Source organism: Diadema antillarum, unplaced genomic scaffold (assembly GCF_040938485.1).
Source record: "Diadema antillarum isolate AM-2024a unplaced genomic scaffold, OU_Dant_1.0 scf00000014, whole genome shotgun sequence".
Taxonomy (NCBI): Eukaryota; Metazoa; Echinodermata; class Echinoidea; order Diadematoida; family Diadematidae; genus Diadema; species Diadema antillarum.
Genome location: NW_027270903.1, coordinates 6,878,950 through 6,892,826, shown reverse-complemented (window position 1 = coordinate 6,892,826; position 13,877 = coordinate 6,878,950). Strand labels below are relative to the sequence as shown.

At 39.0% G+C, this 13,877-nt stretch overlaps 1 protein-coding gene across 2 annotated transcripts in view; it reads left to right on the top strand.

Moving 5' to 3' along the window:
- Positions 1 to 11,035, top strand: part of LOC139723436 (WAP, Kazal, immunoglobulin, Kunitz and NTR domain-containing protein 1-like) — a 38,254-nt gene extending 27,219 nt beyond the window's left edge. Inside the window, exons 3-10 of one of the 2 annotated variants that reach the window (XM_071634691.1) lie at positions 60 to 89; positions 1,203 to 1,385; positions 1,854 to 1,976; positions 2,425 to 2,734; positions 3,718 to 3,998; positions 4,727 to 4,840; positions 5,450 to 5,638; positions 6,697 to 11,035. In XM_071634691.1, the coding sequence (XP_071490792.1) occupies positions 60 to 89; positions 1,203 to 1,385; positions 1,854 to 1,976; positions 2,425 to 2,734; positions 3,718 to 3,998; positions 4,727 to 4,840; positions 5,450 to 5,638; positions 6,697 to 6,908 (1,442 nt within the window). In that variant the 3' untranslated portion in view covers positions 6,909 to 11,035. Of the gene's footprint in view, positions 1 to 53; positions 90 to 1,202; positions 1,386 to 1,853; positions 1,977 to 2,424; positions 2,735 to 3,717; positions 3,999 to 4,726; positions 4,841 to 5,449; positions 5,639 to 6,696 lie in introns of both variants that reach the window. The other variant, XM_071634683.1, reaches the window with a different exon arrangement.
- Positions 11,036 to 13,877: the final 2,842 nt, after the last annotated feature.

The following is a 13,877-nucleotide window of genomic DNA, read 5'->3' as shown; positions in this document are numbered from 1 at the left end:
ATTAATGTCACGCGTCTTATTGACTCTCCTTTTCTTACCTTCCTCATTCTCAGATACAGTGCGGCTGGATGTTCCAAGAGATCACATAGGTGCGTATAGTGTTCTTCATCTTTCTGCTTACATGTTATAATGCTCGCGAGGAATTAAACAGCAACAATAATAATAACAACAACAACCAAAGAAAAACAACAAATCTGAAATGAAACAAATACAACAGGAAAATGATTAGCGTGAGGTGTGAATTTTCTTCAATTTGTCTCCCTCTATACAAAATTCATTCAATTCGTATGATCGCACCTGCTGATCTGTAATTTAACAAACATGTCGGAAAAAGGAACCACGGGACTCGAACCTGTCATCTATATTGCTTTCCATTGGTAAAGGGAGACAAATTGAAGAAAAATCGCACCTCAACCTTCTCTATAAAGAATATATATATGTATGTATATATATATATATATATATATATATATATAGGCCTATCTTTTCTTTTTTTTTAGTTTCCATGATATGCTTTTAGCGACCTATAGCAAGAGTTCCTCGAGTCTGTCTACGGGGGAGAACCATGATTACAGTAAAAAGGTCGTAAGTCCCTCGAGGCTCATTATCAAACCTTCGTGTGCAGTGCTGCAGTTTTCACACTGACTGTCCAGAGTTCCTGGTAAGGAAATGATTACGTTCCAATAACTGTTCAGCGCTTCATCATAAACATAACAGAGGATATTAGTCGCGCACATTTTATAAGTAAACGAGAAATATTATGACTAGAAAAGGATGACGCCATTTAGAGGCAGAAAGAAATCTTATGAATTGCGATACGAGTTGATGGCACTCGAGTCTTTGAATTCGAGTCAAACATATAACTATGTCCAATCTTTCTTTTCAAGTCCTTTTCCATTTGAATTCAAAGATTTTCACTGCGACAAATTATGTCCGGTGCATCCTTTAATGCTAGAAATGTAATTTCTCTGCTAATGGCGGATACTTCGTGACTGCAACTTCAACTGGGGATTTTCTGTGTAATGTGAAAATATACTGAACTATGAGGACACGACCTTTTAAACTTTCAGAGAGAGAGAAAAAAAGATATATAGATGGCACAAGCGCACTCAAGGAAGTGGTGTTACTGGTCAAGGAAGTTTTCAAGACGCCTCCTAACTGCGCTGATCTAAGTATTGTCCTTTCCTATTGGTTGCTTTTAGTCGTCTCGGAAGTGGACAGCCAATCAAAGCTGCTGACAGTAAACGAGGGTGAGACGGCGGTGTTGTATTGCAACGCTTCTTCGCGAATCCCGACGTCCTATGGTTGGATCTTGGTGCAGCCGGCGCAGGATTTCCCTACAATAGACGTCTTCCCTCCGGGATCTACCATTGGAAATAAGAGGGGTGAGTAGCACCTTTTAAAATGCTGAAACGTATATATATTACAAAATCTCTGGGCAATTTCCTAAATATATCTCTTCTATTTTCAGATAAAAGTAATTAGAATCTATGATCAGCATGTATAAACGCACAATGAGCATGATTGTGTACAGGTATGAGAACCCGCCTCCCTGATTAAATGGATTAGGCAATTACATGGAAAATTTCAGAACAAATGAAGAAGTTTATCTACCAATCAATATGCCTACAATGTACGTCGGCAGTCGACGTTCACTTTTATTTGTAAAATTAATTAATAGATAAGCTGATTCTAGTTGAGAACTCACTGTGACAATTAGAACAGTTAGTGATTGATTGTCCCTTTCCCAATCCTTACTTTGTAAGATCATTGACTTAATGTGCGACTTGTTTTGTCCTCCCGGTAATGACAGACTTTTTTTAACCCACAAAGTGAAATTGTTTGCTTTTTAGTATCGAGTGATGGTAGGCGGTTGACTGTGCTGGGAGCAAGGGTTCAGGATACAGCAAACTACGCATGCGTGGCAGCGTCTCTCCTAGGATACGTCACAAAGTCGTACCAGCTGTACGTCAACGGTAAGACATGTTTGTGCTGACTAACATGCATCCGACGTTGCCTGGTAACCGTGGTTTGAATTTTTATCTAGCCATTTGTTTGTTTGTTTTGTGTTTGTCTCTGGGCGTGTATGTATGCATTCAGTATGGCTTTTTGTAAAGCAATCATAACATTTTCTAAATTATAACTATAGTATTTGCTAACAAAGTTGAATCCATGATTTGCGTGAAAAATACCTTGGATCATTTCATGAAGCAGTTTGGTCCGATATGTTTCCGACAAACTGTTACATGCTACTGAAATCCTCATATCCGATTGGCTGGGAGCAATTTGTCCGACAACTTTGTCGGACAAAATGCTTCATGAAATGCTCCCCTGAGCTATGAAAATTTGCATGATAATCTCTTTTCGAGCTCGAATTTAGATTCTCATGCAGTCATTGCAGTATTGTACTTGTTGCGTTGACAGCAACCATGCCACCTCCGGGGGCGACTCAGACAGAGGTGGTTCCCGATTCTGTAGTGGCCGACTCCCAAGCTGCCGAATCCACCGGCGACTCCGAGGCGCAGTCTGAAAACTGGCAGCAGCTGATGGCAAGCTACCTGCCAGACGTCTCACAACGCATCACCACCACGATGTCGCCAATCCAACATCAACTACCTACCACAAGTGCGCCCCCTATTGTTGATGACGAGACGGCGATTGCTGGTCCATTGACCAATCCAGTATGCTACCAACCACGAAACAAAGGCACATGTAACAGAGAGGAAGACAGATGGTAAGTATCAGGTGACACCATGGAATCACATGACTTGAGGAATGCATAGCTTTCTCATTTAAGCTTGCAAATCTCAACCGTCATCTTTAATCTCCAGATGGAGACAACATTCACTACCGAGCTGGCATAAACTCTCCCACTCTTTCACCTTTCGTCTTCCACCCTCTCTTGGACACTTTAATAAAAAGTCTTTTTTTTAAAAAAATAATTATTACAAGAATATTCTTCACTATAATCTAATGTTTTGTTCTCATGGGGGACTTACTTGAAAATGTATAAAAATGGCGCTTAACAAAGTTTGCGATGAAATTCTTCATGTATTTTATCCCCCCATGCAATTAAGCCATCTTTTCCCCCTTTCTCTTTCCGGTCGTCTTAAGCTGATCATATCACACAAGACGTACGGTCTGCTACATTAAAGGCACACAAACACGGACATCAAGAGGGCGCTATTGCCATCGAGATTACCATCACCCTCTTTATCCCGACAAACCATTTACATTATAGTTATATCATGTTTTCTTCTCACAGAGGGCTTACTTTAAACATGACGATTGGTAACACACTAAATTGGTCAACTAGATCACGATATCCGGGTGTCGTAACAAGCATACTTTGAGGGAACCGTGTGTGTTAGGCAGAACCAGCCAGGAGCAATGGCCGAATCAAGGGACTAGCTGAGATTGACGCTCTTCGAGTATGACATACCCACTGTAAGAATCTTATCTACCTCCGAACGTTTAAAACATACTAGACCTACGAAGAATGGCTCACTGCAACAGCCCCCTCAAGAAGCACGTGTCTGTGAACCTTTAAATCGTGAATGATGTGATCATGATTACGATGGCTGCCATCTCCGATTAAAACCATAATCCATAAATCAAGGAAACTGTTTGATGAATCTTTGATGAAACAAGCTGCCACTATGCATGACCAATAACCAATGCTGCAATTTCTTGTTCCCGTCTGCATTGAATGTTCAGGTACTTTAATTCGCTAAAAGGAAAGTGCGAGCCGTTTACATACAGTGGATGCAACGGGAATCTCAACAATTTCTACTCGTACGAGGAATGCAACCGTACCTGTCCGTACACGTCTCAGCCAGCGTGCGAGCAACCGATTTTCACGGGACCCTGCCGAGCTAGATTCATCAGATGGGCGTACGACAGTGAGAGAGGGGAGTGCGTTAATTTTGTGTACGGAGGCTGCAGAATGAACGGCAATAATTTTCACACGCGTGACGAGTGTACGGCTCAGTGCGTCCGTGAGTACTCTGCTTGAATAAATAATATTCCAAGGAAGAGGAAATTTCACACATCTTTAGGTTCTTATATGTTTGCTATTATTTTTGGAAGAATTACGTTTATGAGCTGGCAACTTTATGCACCTTGAAAAGAAAAGTCTCCATTGTTCTGTTATTCGCACAAAATTAGCGATTTGGTATGAAAAACATCACTTTCTCTTTGTAGACTTGATACATGCTTAAAAAAAAAAAAGCCCCCAAACAAAAAGAAACAAAATCATGTGCAGCATGACAATGTCCTGCGAGAAGCCTTCTGTCTTTTTTCTCTTTTTAGGAAAGTCAGTACGAACTGTAAACCAAAATCATTTGCTTCATTTGTTCTATCGATTAAGTTTAACGACAAAATATCGTACAGTAAATTTGTATCATTGGCAAAACCCTTGGAAATACGATTTTATTATTTAACAAGTTCAAACAACGCTCTCGATTTAAAGTTCCAAACGAACGTAGATTATAAAAATCCCTCGCCCTCTTGGCAGACATTGAGTGACAAAACTTCAGTACTGCAATGAATGTTGCATCGTGGAGCTCTACCACAACCGCAAGTCGCAAGTAGTCCAAAACTATGAACCGGTAATGGATGGTGAAGTGAAAGTTACCTGAATGATATAATGTTTTATCATTTTCTTTCTTACTTACTTACTTACTTTCTTTCTTTCTTTCTTCCTTCCTTTCCTTTTTCCCCTTAGTTCAGCGGCAAGGAAGCCAACTAGCCAGCCCACCCGTGGAGATGAACCCGCGGCTTGCCGAGTGTCGCTGCGTTCGACAGAGATTGAAAAACTGTTTCTGCGATTCGGAGTTTGGTGAGACAAACCTCCAAAATTTTTGCAGAAAATACCGGTAATAATAATAGGAACAACGATGACAATAGTTATTGTTTGATAATGCAGAGTGAAGTGAAAGAAAAAAGAAGCATCAGAGTGAGAAAACGATGGGGAACGAGAATTCCATATTCCCTTAGAAGTTGTTATAAGCGCCATCTGTGGGACCTTTATTTTTTTTTTTTTTTTACTCCAATTATACTTCACTTCCATCAAACAAATAGAAACATGCATAGAGTTTTACAAACCTTTTGAACTGACTGAGAGTAGCAGTCGGGGATTCGTTATTCCTCTATTATTATGCATGAGCTTGTATTTTTTTTAAGAAATAGCTGTATTACAATCTAAACGGCACTAGGATCGACGTAAATGGCGATTAAAAAAAAAACACCTAAATTACACGCACAGTATGCAATAATCTCCAGCTAAGTAAAAAGGCAGACTTAATCAGAAGAAGGAAAAAACAAATAAAATGGCAAATAGAAATATAGCATTTCAAGAATCATATATCTCACTCTGAGATTTCTTTCTCTCTAAATGTTGTTGTTGTTTTGTTTTTTTGGGTCTTCGTTCTGTTCACCCCTCCTGCAGCCATTGAGGGCACGGTCCTGCAGAAACATAATTCGCTGAATGGCGACATCTTGGTGATTGAGGTGCAGAACGTCTTCAAACAGGGCGCCCTCTCTCTGCGGGAAACGAGAACTCTGTCCAACAATGTCACGATTATCAGGGACATGTCGCAGCGTGGTCGGAACTGCCAGTGCCACACCCTGGAACCCAGTGAGTAGGCCTACCACTGATCTGTATAAGAGGTACCTGGATATCCCATTGGTCGATTCTATTAAAAAGTGAAGCCACAGCGCCGCCATTACACCAGGCTCACGACTGTCACCAAGATCATGTAATGTCGTGAGCTTTGTGCATACATGATTTGGCGAAGTTCGTCGTAGGATGGCGGCCTGGTGGCTTCAAAACGAGTGGCCCATGAAATATCCAGATACTTCCTACTAGAGATTATCTGTGAGTACATTGAAATCATGTGATCAGATCCATAGTGATAGGAATTGTTACACCAGACTATTAAGTTCAGTCTAATCACAAGCATTCAACGGGCTACGTCGTACAAAATAACTCATTAAACGCGCAAACAGACGTTGGTGCACACGCCTACTAAGACAATTACACTTTAGTTGATTGTTGAAGTTTGTTTAATTCAATGTGTTGTTAGTTTTCAGCCAAAAAGTTGTTTTCTTTTTTAATATCTAGGTAAATGTGTGAAAAAAATGATTATGCAAAAATGCGCATGCCAAGCGCAACTTTCACAATACTATTACGAAAAACACCATTAGTTTCCCTCTTGGGGTCTGTTTGGAAAAAGAAATATAAAGTCATATTTGACAAACTCAGACTTGTACTATAAAGCAAACATGAAAAAAAAATTAGACAATGACGAACATAGAATGCCTGCAGACTGGGTCTGGTTTTAATCTTTGTGTTTAATTTCTGGAAGACTAGATGTCCACAAAGGCTTTGCCAACAAATGTAACCGCTCGTGTCTGAAACTTTGAGATGTTAACTTTTCAGCTGGAATTCAGAGTAATGTATTTTCTGAGTGGGACCAAGGAGAAAGAAAGAGAAAGAGAGAGAGGGAGAGAGAGAGAGAGAGAGGGGGGGGGGGGGCGGAGGGAAGAAAAATAGATACAAATATATATTAGGCAAAAGATGGATTGATAGAATACGACTGTGCAATTACGCATAAAACTACGAAACTTTTTATACTGTCTGGATATTCTTGTGTTGATTGACCTTTGATTGGTATTTTGTTCGATTCTCCACAGATTCCGTACCGTACATCATCATGGGCTACATGAATACCCAGGGGGATGCCGAAATTGACGCAAATTCCTACGTAAGCGAGGCCACGCGCCGACGCGCCAACAAATTGGAGGAGAAGATGTTGCGCGCGAAATACTGTCGCCCCGCCTCCCGCGGTGCCTCCGCCATCAGTGAGAGAACGGGACGGAGAGGACGGGCTAGATTCGAGGCCTAGTCCTAAACATCTGCCCAAAACGCATTTTTTGACTACATAATGATATCACCAGACAGTACACCGTACGTGTAAGTGGAGAGTGAATATTGTATAAGTGACTTGAATCTACATTGCTGTTGAGGGACTGTACATTGCGTCATTACACGTCCGGAAAAGACGGTATAGTCTAACGCTGGCTGGATATACATGTATATGAACAGGTAGGGTTCATAGTAGTCAACCGATGAGCCTTGATAATTATACCACTCTTGACAAAAGCATAACGGTCTCTTCCAACGTACGTGATTACTGTAAAAATTCCACTTTAAGTTACAGTTGGCATGGTTGGTGTTTGAAGTGCATGTGAAAGGGCAATGACCTTTGGCACCATTAGCATCGAACTATCAGGGGTCCAGGTTTACGTACGGTCATCATTGGAGTGTGGTTAAACCTCCAGATCACGATGTGGTCCTAGTATCTCAAAGCTGTGTCTCAAGTTTCATACAAACGGTAAAAAGCGTCAGAAGTTTGATTTAAGCTACTGCTTGCGGGAACTCATTGTGTGACATATCAAGTCTATAGGGGAATCTTGCACTATCTAGAAATCAACGGCTTCAACCTCACAATGACAAAGTACAGTCGGGAAATGCTTCTTGGTAAATGGCATTAAAACCAGTAGATGTGCTGCATGATACGTCTCTCGTATTTCTTTTGGTTTTATTAATCAATATGCAGTACTTGGAAGGTGTGCAATTCAAATTCCCATGACATCAGGTGATGCCTTAAGTATTTCTATAGTTATATAAAATCCCAAAGAGATCTCAACTCAGATAAGGTCCGTTTCTTCCCCTGTGCTATCAAAACCCCGAGTTCCCTACAGATAATGCCATCTTCCCATATGCCCTGTAGCGTGGGGATCCATGCAGCGGGAAGGCTGTCCCGGTTCGGATATATGCCTTAAGTTCTGAAATCCCCGTAACGAACTATGCAGCACACCATCTCTATGTATTAGTACAAACAACCGATTCGTATCTCCACTTGTAGCTCGACCATACACACGATGAGTTTATACACTTTCATGCATAAATATGTTCGCTGACCCCGTGCGATTCGTACTTTTCGAATGTACTCGGATGGTCAGCAAATAACTCGGGACAGCCATCGATTCCCCACGCTACAAGTGGTCGTAAACATACTCACTATGGCGCCCCCAGTTGCCATAAGCACTGAATAAGCCAGTTCGGAGTTCCACTTTGCGCATGAGCAGAAAAAGGTCATTTGTACCAACAGGGCAAGTTGGTTTTTGAAATTCACTGAGATAAGCATCTGTGATGTAATGATTATTCAAGTATCCTTCTAAATGGTGCTTTCCATCATGTCCACCTGACAGCAAAAGTGGTATTTGGTAATATCAATACGAAAATATTCAATGCAAAATAATGGAATGGATGCTTTCACATGACTTTGTTGATCATGGACATTTCTGGCCACTTGGTCTTCACAAATTCAGCCTATGTTTGAACATGATTGAAGAAATCCATGTATTGTTATGTCGGGCAAGGTACAAGTAGCTGCATTTATTTATTTATTTATCTATTTATTTATTTATTTAGTTTGCTTTGTAAACGAGGGAAGTGCCCAACCAACCAACTGAGAAAAAAGAAAGGTCGTTTGTACCCATGTGCACATGAGCTAACTCCAAACTGGCTTATTACTGAAGGAAAAACTAACCATACAGTGTACACGATACGGATAGCTTATCATTATACCAGTGCCCTTTTCAATATTGGACAGTAAACTAAAAGGGGAATATCACCGACTGAATTCGAACTGTGAAAGCGATTTTCCTCCGAATGGATATTACATAATTATTTTCATTTTGTCTTTGTACAGTTCTCTGGGTACGGTTCCAAGACATAGGCCTATGAAGAGTTTGTTTGCAAAAACCGATAAGTCCATATTTGTCAAATGGAGATATTTGCGATTAAAGGTCAAGAAAAATAAAGAGAATAATTAGAAAATTTCTGCTTCTTTTGACCATAACTTCAAAAATGTACGTTTATATGTAGTGACCACTATATCATTTAAAAGGTATTATTTTGTACTTTATGACAGAGACCGTACTTCAAAATCTTCAAAAATGGACTTATCGGTTTTTGATAACAAACTCTTCATATATTCATCGTTAAGAACATAAAACAGTGTTGTTGTTTTTTGGCGTTATAATATAGTGAGGGATGCTGTAATGATGAGAGATTCTCATGACTTTTAATCTCATTCATGCGTCAAAGAAAGAAAGAAACACATATGAATTCACGACATGTTGGATGTTGAAAAATTGCTGCATTGCTTTATTGTATGATATAGGAGAAAACATGACAACAACGGCATGTAGGCTTTAAGTGATATTGTATTGTGTTCGTTCATTCTGATTTATACTTATAGGAATCATGTTGTTGGTATGCTGTTCCTCTTTAGCTAAGATACTCTAAATTACATACTCACACATGCGCACACATATACACACAACTTAACCATTAGTTACGTGTCGTGTTATAATGCTTGGGAAAAAGCTTTGTCAGACTAAATAAATATAAAAACGTGACCAAAGCACTACAATGAATAATATATTGTTTAAACATTGGAAAAAATAAACCATTTTTTTTTCAGAGCCGTTTATAGATGCTCAGAGGGATAAAAAGGAAAAAAAAATGCATACAAAGGCATTGCAAATTGTATAGTCACTTTCATCCTGTTCAGATACAATTCTCTGATTAAAGAGTTTGACTGAAAAACTGGTTTAACGTCATTTTCAGACATTTTAAGGTTACTTCATCATCAGATACAGCAAAATAAAATCTTTCAAATTATACTTCACGTGTTGCGTAACGAGGAATATTCCTAAAAGTGTGATGCTTAGATCTTGTTTTATCATTATTTTCTTTGTTTTTTTTAACTCGTTTTTATTTCAATTAGCTCAAATTGACAATCAAATTCACGATCAAAAAAAAATTGCGATCAGAATCTACATTTAGTTTGATCTGCTACCACTGTCTGTAAAGTTGAATATGCTAGTTCCGTTCTATCAAATTCCAATTGTTGTTTTTTTTTATTAAGCATTTAGCGTTATATTGCCAACAATAATTACGTAGCAATTAATTTCTACATATCACTTCATTCACTATCCAATGCAACAACATTTTTTTTTTGAATTGCAAACTTCTTTTTTTTTAATAATTTGTACCAATGGGAGATTGAGTTGACTTGATGTCGTTGGAAACAGGTACAGCTAGAAACATCGGAAATCATTACGATTGTATGAAATGAAAAAAAAAAATCTGACTGTTTTTACAGCATTATTTTAATTATCTAGAGTGAACTTATTTAGTAAAAGTGGTGTAGAAATAGAGCCTGAAAAGGAGTATTGCTTTTGTATTTGTCTGTTCATTTCTCAACTTCTCTTTGGTAACACTGCAATTTTCAATGATTGAAATGGCGCTTTTGTGTGTAAATTTCTTTGTTTTCAGTGTTGTTCTTGCTTTTGTTTTGGGTTTCTGTTCTTTAGATGTATGAATGGCTGCGAATTTACGTGTTCTGACATTATATGAAAAAAATAAAAATAAAATATGCAGTCTTTTTTTATAGAAATCCTAACACTTCTGCCATGTAATAATTTGGTGCAAACGAAAGAGTTTTATGATTGCCGTTTCTCTCCTTGTTTTGCCCTTGAAGCAATGTTTTCCTTTGTAATATTTTGTATGTTGAATAATTAATAATGTAAGCGTATCTATTCCTACTGGCCAGAATTTGCTGATTTGTCAACTAATATAAACAACAATAATATGTCTCTTTTTTATTTCGTAATTATTTCATTCATAAATGAACGTTGGTATACAATATCTCATATACATGTATTTCGTGCAATGCGTGCTGTTACAATGTAAATACGTGTTCTCCTCTTGAACCACTATATCATGAATAGCTGCTTTATTTTGTCTTTTTAGACTTTTGTCTTCCGTTTAGGATAAGCTAATGATCGAAGTCCCATCACCGCTGGTTGTATCAATATACACAGCAATAGTTTTATTCACATATTCTACACATGTTATGATTAATTTGATAGGATTCTTTTTTTATCATGGTATAATGTGGTTAAATGTGCTTATTGCAGAACATAATAAATACATATTTTATACAAAACTACTCTCCTGCCATATACTATACTTTCTTCATATCTTCTGATTTGTGTTTGTCAAAGAGCGAAATGAAGAGTTTGTTTGCAAAAACCGATAAGTCCATTTTTTAAAAGATTTTGAAGTACGGTCTCTGTCATGAAGTACAACATAATACCTTTTAAATGATATATTGGTCACTACATATAAAGGTACATTTTTGAAGTTATGGTCAAAAGAAGCAAAAATGTTATTATTCGATCTCGGTATTTTTCTTGAACTTCAATCGCAAATATCTCCATTTGACAAAAATGGACTTATCACTTTTTGCAAACAAACTCTTCGAATGATACTACACATAGTGCTGACATTATGCAACAGTGGCCAATAAACGATATCTATAAGAAATGTATTTCCAACAGCTGTAAGACATGTAGAGATACCAAACGGAAATTTAAGTCTTATTCCCTCGAAACAATAGATAACCTAAATTTTAAATGTTCGAGCTTCAACCAACCTTTAATTGTACTGGGCAAGCTTTCGTCCTACTCCTGAGGACTTTCTCAAGCCTTATGCAGTGAAGTGTTGTCTTGCTGCCGTTGTCTGTCTTTGTTGATTACTGGACCATAGATAGCCCGAGTCTCGAGAGCTGGATTGACCCTTCTGATCCAAAGTGCTTCCTTTATTTTTCTTTTTAACCAGTTGCTTTCAAAGTCAATGATACGCGCCTCATCCCATTCAATGTTGTGTCCTGTATTGTAAGCGTTCTCAGCTATCGCCGAGTGTGACGGATTGTTTAGTCTCCGTGCCCTTTTGTGTTCCTTAAGTCTCTCGTTCAAGGTTCTGCTAGTTTCTCCGATGTAACAATCATGGCAATCAGCACAAGTGATCTTGATTACAATGCCTGACCTTATTTGCCTTGGGACTTTGTCTTTAGCATGAACTAGTTTACTTCTCAGGGTATTAGAGCTCTTGAATGCAATATCAACGTCCTTGTTGTGGAATGCTCTTCTCAGAGGGGAGGATATTGTGTTTACGAAGGGAAGGACTAGGAGTGAGTGTGGGTTGGTTTTCTGTACACAGTGATAGAAACTGAAAGGTCGTGGTTTACAGAGACCTTTGTGTCTAGGAAATTCAGTGACCTTTGAACTTCTTGCTCAACAGTGAATTTAATGTGTTGGTCTATACTATTGTTGTACTCAGTGAATTCGTCGGTATGGTCTCGGTCAATGATAACAAAAGTATCATCCACGTATCTCCACCAGATTCTAGGGGGGTGGTGAGCATTCGAAAAGTTACAAGTTACAAGTTACAAACGACCGGTGAGATAGGTGATCCCATAGGTGTTCCATGAGTTTGTTGGTATAACTTGCCATTGTAAGTGAAGTAGGTGTTTTCAAGACAAATACGCAACATCTGACCAATTTCATTAGGGCTTAATTCTGTTCTATCATCAAGTGTTTGGTCTTCTTGTAGATGCTCTATCACAATTTCCACAGCCCGTTTTACCGGAACACTTGTGAAAAGTGAACTGACATCATAGCTCACCAGTTTCTCATTGGCTGTAACTTTGCATGATTTCACCTTCTCAACAAAATCTGTTGTGTTCACGATATGTCTATCCGTGCGGCCAACAATTGGTTGAATTATCTCAGCAAGGTGTTTGGCAAGGTTATATGTGGCTGAGTCAGCAGAGGAGACAATAGGCCGCAGTGGAACGTTGACTTTGTGAATCTTAGGAGGACCATAAAATCTAGGGACAGTACACGGGCACGAAACAGAAGGAGAGACACGATGATAAGTTTTCTCTTCGATATGACCTTTCTCCTCGAGTTCCCTCAAAGTTTTTGATAAGGAGGATTTCAACTTACTTGTGGGGTCTCTCTTGAGACTGGAGTAGATATTGGTGTCCGAAAGTAATTGTTCCACTTTCTCTTGATAGTTAGTCTTGTCCAAAATAATTGTAGCTCTTGCTTTGTCGGCTGGAAGAATAATTAGGTCTTTATCTTTTGCCAAACTGTCGAGTGCTGCGTTTTCAGATCTAGAGACATTAGATCTAGGGGGTTTAGCAGATTTCAAAATGCTGGCAACCTCAGAAGGAAGGTCATTAGCCTGATTTACCGGTAATTTGTGACATACCTGTTCAGTACTTGCAATAATGTCATCGTATGAAATGGACGGGTGAGCGATAGCAAAGTTCAATCCCTTTTCAAGGACACGGGATTGCTCTTCACTTAGTGCCTTAGATAGGTTCACGACAAGTCGCTGATCCCTGGTGTTAGTTTCGTGGGCAGTCGACTTCAACTTCCGCGATCTTGTTTCCAGAAGATGTAGTTTCTTGATGTGGCGTTCCTTGGTCCTCAGAAAGGTACGCTCCTGTCTTGCTTTGCACTGGATCTCCAATTCCTTGAAGAGGTCTTGTGTGATGGTGTTTTTAAGTGATGAGGAAAGGACTTCAATGCTTTGATTTAATCCACGGATCTTGTTGTGTATTTCCTGGATACGCTGGTGAAGAAGTTTACGTTCAGTGTTCTTGATAAGTAGTTTACACGATGCGTTCTTGATGGGACAACGTAGTTTCAAACTGGGAGGTGTTAAATCCAAGTCAAGACAACGCTGTGTATACCGAAGATGGTTGCGGTAATTGGCGAGAGTGAGATAGGTTTGTTCGTATTCCCTCGCTAGATGGAGGCCATCTTGGCCATATAGTTCATGAATGATACTAAATACTTTCATCGGCAGGGGATGACGATAAATTTAAATGTTTGAGCTTCAACCAAACCTTTAATTGTAGAGGGCAAGCTCCTATTTGAACTTC